Source organism: Cryptococcus neoformans, chromosome 10 (assembly GCF_000149245.1).
Source record: "Cryptococcus neoformans var. grubii H99 chromosome 10, complete sequence".
Classification (NCBI taxonomy): Eukaryota; Fungi; Basidiomycota; class Tremellomycetes; order Tremellales; family Cryptococcaceae; genus Cryptococcus; species Cryptococcus neoformans.
The window spans coordinates 1,052,017-1,058,016 of record NC_026754.1 but is presented as its reverse complement, the minus strand read 5'-3'; the positions used below and the strand labels follow the sequence as shown (position 1 = coordinate 1,058,016).

Sequence of the window (6,000 nt, the reverse complement as noted above, 5' to 3'; positions counted from 1 at the left end):
CAAGAATGTCCTCTGAAGTAGGGAGATCATTTCCTGACCCCCAGTAGTGGGATGGAATGAGGTATTCTTGAGCTTTGGCAAAAAACTCCTCCTTGATCGCAACAAGTGGGCAAATGACAAGCATTTTTTCCTTTTTTGGCAGTGAGGCTTGCAGCGCTGCCCAGAGCATCCATGTCATCGTCTTTCCTGTAGAGGTAGGACCAACAAGGACCAAGTTTCCCTGTTCCAACTCAGCAACAGCCCTTGCACCTCTCTGTTGAAATTCGGATTTCCAGGTGATGCTTCCTTTCACTTCATTGGATAATAAGGACTGTAGAAGACTCAATAGGACATTGTCATCGATAGTTGGGTATACGTCGCTATTCCCATCTGAAGAAACAGCTGTTGCATGTAAGCTTTGGCAAAAATTAGCATGTCATTCTACTCACTAGGACGCTCCTCTGCGTTGGCTGATCCTATCACTGCTTGGTCTTGAGTAGTTCCAGGTGATGGTAGCATACTCTTGACAGTTGCAGTGACGATGTCCTCGATGTCTTTGAGAAGGTGCTCCCTTGCCTGGCTTGCCATCAGCTCAACAGGTTGGATTCCAGCTTCAAGGGGAGACAAAGGGTGTTGCTGAACTGAAGAACCCATAACAAGTGAGGCATTTGACAGGAAGATTTTCTCTTGTCGTGACAGTTCTTGACTATATCTGGGCGGAGGACAGAGCTGAAGCAGCTGGTGGTAACGCTTGCTACAGTTCACATAATTCAAGAAGAAGCGGTCATCCAGGAATTTACTGCGACCCTGCAGTCTGGCATAGTGGGCCATTGCGACAGCTGAAGAATGTCCAGCCTGTAGATCTTCAACTGCATCATCTTCATCATCTGCAGATTCATCATCTACGTGCCTGTAAATGGGAGTCAACTTGAGTATCAGTGTCAATGCATGATAAGGCTTATCAAGTACTTACTGGTTCATTCTGTATTGGCGCACTATACCAACATTTGCATGCCGCCAAGTTTGGATAGTGAATCCCATAGTGTAATAATTGCTTGTGACTCTTAGGAATATTTGGGAGAACTTTTCTGGCGTAACTTGGTTCCCTTTAGTTTGGAACAGATACTCCTCAAGGGTTTGAGCAGCATTGCTGTTGTTCAGGACCTTATAAAAGTAGACCTGAGCAGGCCTGATGTATGCGAGGTTCCTGATGACAACTTCACTGGTCTTTGGAGGAAGTGATCGGGCAATCCACTAGTCAACATGTTAGTAACTGGTAACCGCAGGCTAATGAATGAAGATCCATTCAGCGAATATCAGACAGAACACTTACCTTTCTCTTCCCACTTAAGGCTTGGCCTTTGTGGTAATGAGATAGTAGCGTCACAAGACCATCCCAGACCAACACCCCTCTGAAGCTGGACGTGGTATTACACAGTTTGAGCCCCAAAAGTTCTGGCTTTCTGGCAACTCCACCATACGTCAAATGAGTGAGAACAAGGCAGTCCTCCTCCCAAAATGAGCATAGTAGTAGCCATTTGGTGATTTCCGCTCTGTTCCAATGAATGATACCATTGTCGTATGATTCAACAAATTGGTTGCAGAGTTTTTTATCTTGGAGGATCCATTTTATGAACACATCCCGATGGCCCTGGAACCAGTCGTTTGTCCGATTATTGATAAAATTATGGCCAACGTCGAAATTGTCGATGTTTTCAGAAATGGTTCTTCCTTGAGGAGAAACAATGAAGGTTTCGGGAGGTATCCCAAGGCAAATAGTGGTTTGAAACCTATCAATCAAGTCACTTTCAAGTCGGATAATACTGTCTGATAAGGTTGGCAAATGGAAGACAGTATCCTTAACTCTTAGTGAGAGGGAATGGTTATCTAACCACTGGGAATTGGCTGGTTTCATTTCACTATACGCAGCGCCAAAAATATCATCTGCGACAGCCAAGATTGACCTGAATGGGCCAATGTTGGCCCTGCTGAGCCTTTTAGTGTAGCTCGAGGTCATTCTGTGACAAGGCAGGTAAGTTACAGAGCCTTAGAGCGTTATACTGTCAAGCAACTAGTGAAACTTACTCGTGTAACGTTTGAGGTGTCTGTCTTATCGTGCCCAAATCAACCAGAATTTTCTTGATGACCACAGCTCTCATCACCCACTGAATTCTGGTGACCCTTGGGGCAATATTGCCTGCCTCCTCAAATACACCACCCATTCTGACACTAGAAAACACAAGGAACTTGTAGATTGTATAGTCCCATGAAGCGCCATCAAGTGATGTCAGTTCTTGGTTGAGAAGCATGAAGCCAATATTGAGAATGGCTGAAAGGCCTTTCTCTTTGTCTTTGACCTTGAGTGCTTCTTCCAGAACTTGAAGCTCCTTTTCTTCTTCTTCAGCAATGGACAAATGGATCCCTTCCCAGTGAGCTGATCGATATCTTAGAAGCAGAAGCAATATACGCAGGAAAATCTGTGAGTAGTCTTTCACAGTGTTTGCGTTTAAATTCCTCATCCTCTTGTCTGAAAGGACACCAGCTTCATAGCCTTCGTACATCACCTGTTGCAACAGAGGTGAATCTTGGTGGTGATCGATGTATGTGTTGACTTCGAGAAAGAATTCATAGACCCAGTCCTTGAGAGTTTCTTTGAGATACATAGGTTCATCTCTTGAGGGAAGAGTGATGAGGGAAAGGATGCTCTGTGGAGACAATCCATCCAAAAGGAGGTCCCATTTGTGCTTCGTCATTAAGGGAGACCTGTCCTTTGGATCAAAGGTTCTGATCACTGTGTCATCCAGCTGACTTCGCATTCTTCGAGTGTCTTGAAGATAACCTTGCTGTAGCTGATCGTTTAAGCCATGGAATGAACTGTTGTTATCCACTGGGAACCAGATAGTTGCTTTACCGGACTGGTAAAAGGCTTGAATGTTGCCTGTTGCAATGGCAGAGTCGGGACTAACATCAGAATGTTGCTTCTTGATGTGCGTGACAAGCTTCCGCCTTGACACAGACTCAGCACCCTTGTGTAGTTGAAGGCATAGAGTACAGTACACGCCCATCTCAACTTGCAGCCCGGGAATCAATGGAGGTAAAATGTTATTGGGAAAGAAGGGGACACTAGGATGTTGGCCTTGGTGTAGAGGGTAACGTCTCAGGAGATTGGTCATAACAGTTTGAAGTTCTGTCGCTGTTATATGAGGAAGATGTTGATGAGGATGGCTGTGCAAGTGTTTGGGTGTGATACAGCTTGATGTACCCTTGGATTTCTTGTTGCTGCTGCAAATACTGCATCTGAAAACATGGTATACAGGAAGGTATTCGAGATGAACAGCTTGGAGTTCATCAGAGGAGTGCCACTGGACATAATACTCTGATAGTTCAGATACTGAATTGAAGAGGCAAAAGTCAGCATCCAGTGGTAAGGTATTGCAGTCCTATCTCACCTCCTGCCATGATGTAAAAATCTCCTCTGGAATTCTTCCCTTGCATCTGGTGCAGCACACCTCTTCCTTCGGTATCCTCTGCCATTTGTTGTAACCCTGTACTGTTGAGTGTTTAGTCAGTTGCATGCATAAACATTTAAGCTCTAATATAATAAAATATACACCAACTTACTGGATGATAAGTAGATGGATGGATGGATAGATGGATGGATGGATGGGTGGATGGATGAAATGAATGGATGGAAGAATGTATGGATGGCTGCGTGAGAAAATGGAACCAAACAGAACTGATGCATGAATGGATATGATGTGCTTGCAATGCATACAAAATAATCATATTAGATGATGCATGGATAAATAAATAAATGCTTCCATGCAATGCATACAAAATAATTGTATTGGATGACTAGCAGTAGTCGAAATAAAATACGTCCGTGCATTATTAGGAAATCATTGTACTATTAGATGATCCATGCATACAACATAACTGTATCGCATGAATAGGAATAGTCGAAATAAATGACGTCTATGCATTAGAATATAAGTGTATTGGATGATGGACACCTGAACAAATAAAATCAAAAGTGATGATGCAATGAGATGCAAAGAAAAAAAAAATGATCTTCATGCACAACTGCAAGTGGAAATCCACCAAGTGAGCTTAGGGGACCGTCGAAAAATCGGAAGGGTGCTTAGGGGATTAGGAGCTAGGTCGAATAAATAACGTTTCCACCTTAATTACGTTATTTTAGCCCGCCCCCGGGGGTTAGCCTGGGCGCGCGATGGGGTTAACCAGGGTTAGCGAGCGGTGAGGGCCGAAAGCCGCGGGTCAGGCTGCGGTGACCGCCGAACATCAGCGGTTTTCTCCCATCGCGCATGGGTTTTTCTCAAGCTATGCATCCATGCATCGCACCCTTCGATAGAGCGAACCAAGACGGATCGATCGGTGGAATAAAATTCCCATAGGGCACAGGTTTGCGGTGTGGAGACCGGTTGGAAAAAAACGGGGTTTTCGCGCCCATACAAAAATTTGCGAGATGGCCGCCTTCGCGCAAGTCCCAATCGTTAGACAACATTCCTGCCCGCCTCATCCATCATCATCGCTAGTCGACAGAAGCTCCAATCGACAATCGTAAATCCGAGTCGGCACTTAAACAGGTCGGAGGCAGCAATGACATACCAGACAGACTGGAAAATGCCTTCCTTGCAGGCGTAATAGAAAGAATTGCGCTGCTGCTCTCTTTCCGATTTAGTACGCCATTTTAGTTCGCCTACGCCGCAGACCTTTTCAACGACACCGCCTCTACTAACCCTGAACACGAAATCCGGTGTGGTCGCCCCCTTCTCGGTCGACGTTTCAGAAATGGATTTGATTTTAGATATCGATCTATCAAAAGGAATGGATGACGCACGGCCATCTTTTGCGCTTTTCGCCATCTAGAAAAGATATCGAAACGTGTCAGATATTTTGAGCTCATCTAATATCTTGAAAGAACTCACTTCCGGTCGTTTGAACTCTTTGACCACATCTATATCGGACCATTGTCGTCCCATAAATTCCTGACGTGACATATCATAATTATTACATCGAAAATATGGCGGTATGCCGCTCGAACCAATGAAGGAAAAGAAATAAACAAAGTAACTGTTGCTGGCGTCCGACTCGTCTGTGATCGACTGATATCGAGCAGCCATCCCTAGTTGCTCAAGCATATTTCTTTTACGTATCTCAGAAAGAGAATTGATGGCCACCACATTAGGGACTGAATATAGTTGGTTGATATCGAAGGGAACATAGCACAAGGGCGAAGGATATGTTGCGTTAGCGGGATGACCGGGCGTGAAGGACATGGTTGAGGCAGTGATTTGAATGAGTGGATGATTGAATGCTAATAGAATGAACAAAAAGGAAAAACCAAGTTAGACTTTAGACTTTAGACTTGGATGGCGGTGCTTTGGCCTTTGTAATGCTATTGGGCCGTTCGGTACGGGAATGGAATATTACGTAATGTAAGGTAAGAGCCGGGAGGAGGAGAGTTGTAATGAGGATTAGGCTTAGATTGTAAAGGAGTTCGATCACACAAACCTGATCTCCAATTCTGCCCCCAGTCTCCTGATGCCTGATTTCAATGACAAGTTACACCATTGCTACAGAGACGTATAATACAAAGACCCATAGCGAGCCATAGGCTACACTCAATACTAGGATGGTTGCATAATGTTACGACTCGTCCCCAACAAGGTCCGGCCTTGGAGACGAGATAGAAAGCCGTAGTTTAACTAAGCAATGAGGTATATGTATGATATACCTCTTGACACTTGTCTGTTGGCGTATGGTATGGGATAAAGGTATATTCGCTTGGGAAGATCAGGCAAGCTTATATATTAGTGGAGTAAGTTTATGTCGAAGGTGGTGCAAGGTAAGACGAGAGCGAGCACTGGGAGCTCGAGGACCTTTCCGCAAAGTAACTTATGAAATATTGATCTTCGAGGGGAAGAAGATCAAGATCAAGGACAGAGCTCCCCTTTATATACTTCTACAGAAATCTATTTATATCCCTTGAGGCCCAGC

General features: G+C 44.5%; 2 protein-coding genes across 2 annotated transcripts in view; both read right to left on the bottom strand.

The window, feature by feature from the left end:
* The window catches only part of CNAG_04551 (hypothetical protein), a gene marked incomplete at both ends in the record, with an annotated part of 4,268 nt that extends 755 nt beyond the window's left edge, over positions 1-3,513 (bottom strand). Inside the window, 6 exons of the mRNA XM_012196667.1 lie at positions 39-381; positions 429-906; positions 976-1,233; positions 1,313-1,997; positions 2,065-3,370; positions 3,429-3,513. Coding sequence (XP_012052057.1) covers positions 39-381; positions 429-906; positions 976-1,233; positions 1,313-1,997; positions 2,065-3,370; positions 3,429-3,513 — 3,155 coding nt within the window. The remainder of the gene's footprint in view (positions 1-38; positions 382-428; positions 907-975; positions 1,234-1,312; positions 1,998-2,064; positions 3,371-3,428) is intronic.
* A 283-nt stretch (positions 3,514-3,796) lies between these two features.
* On the bottom strand, positions 3,797-5,345 carry CNAG_07868 (hypothetical protein). Its single transcript, XM_012196666.1, has 2 exons — positions 4,929-5,345; positions 3,797-4,865 (listed from the first exon to the last, which is right to left on the bottom strand). Exons 1-2 carry the CDS (start codon positions 5,277-5,279, stop codon positions 4,494-4,496), a joined length of 723 nt encoding a protein of 240 aa, XP_012052056.1. The 5' UTR covers positions 5,280-5,345; the 3' UTR covers positions 3,797-4,493.
* Positions 5,346-6,000: the final 655 nt, after the last annotated feature.

What these genes read in the sequence shown, in the direction of transcription:
- CNAG_07868 (XM_012196666.1), bottom strand. Translation starts at nt 5,279, where the DNA reads ATGTCCTTCACGCCCGGTCATCCCGCTAACGCAACATATCCTTCGCCC. An exon ending in AAGAGTTCAAACGACCGGAA is followed by an intron (nt 4,866 to 4,928) that starts GTGAGTTCTTTC and finishes TATCTTTTCTAG; the next exon opens with ATGGCGAAAAGCGCAAAAGA.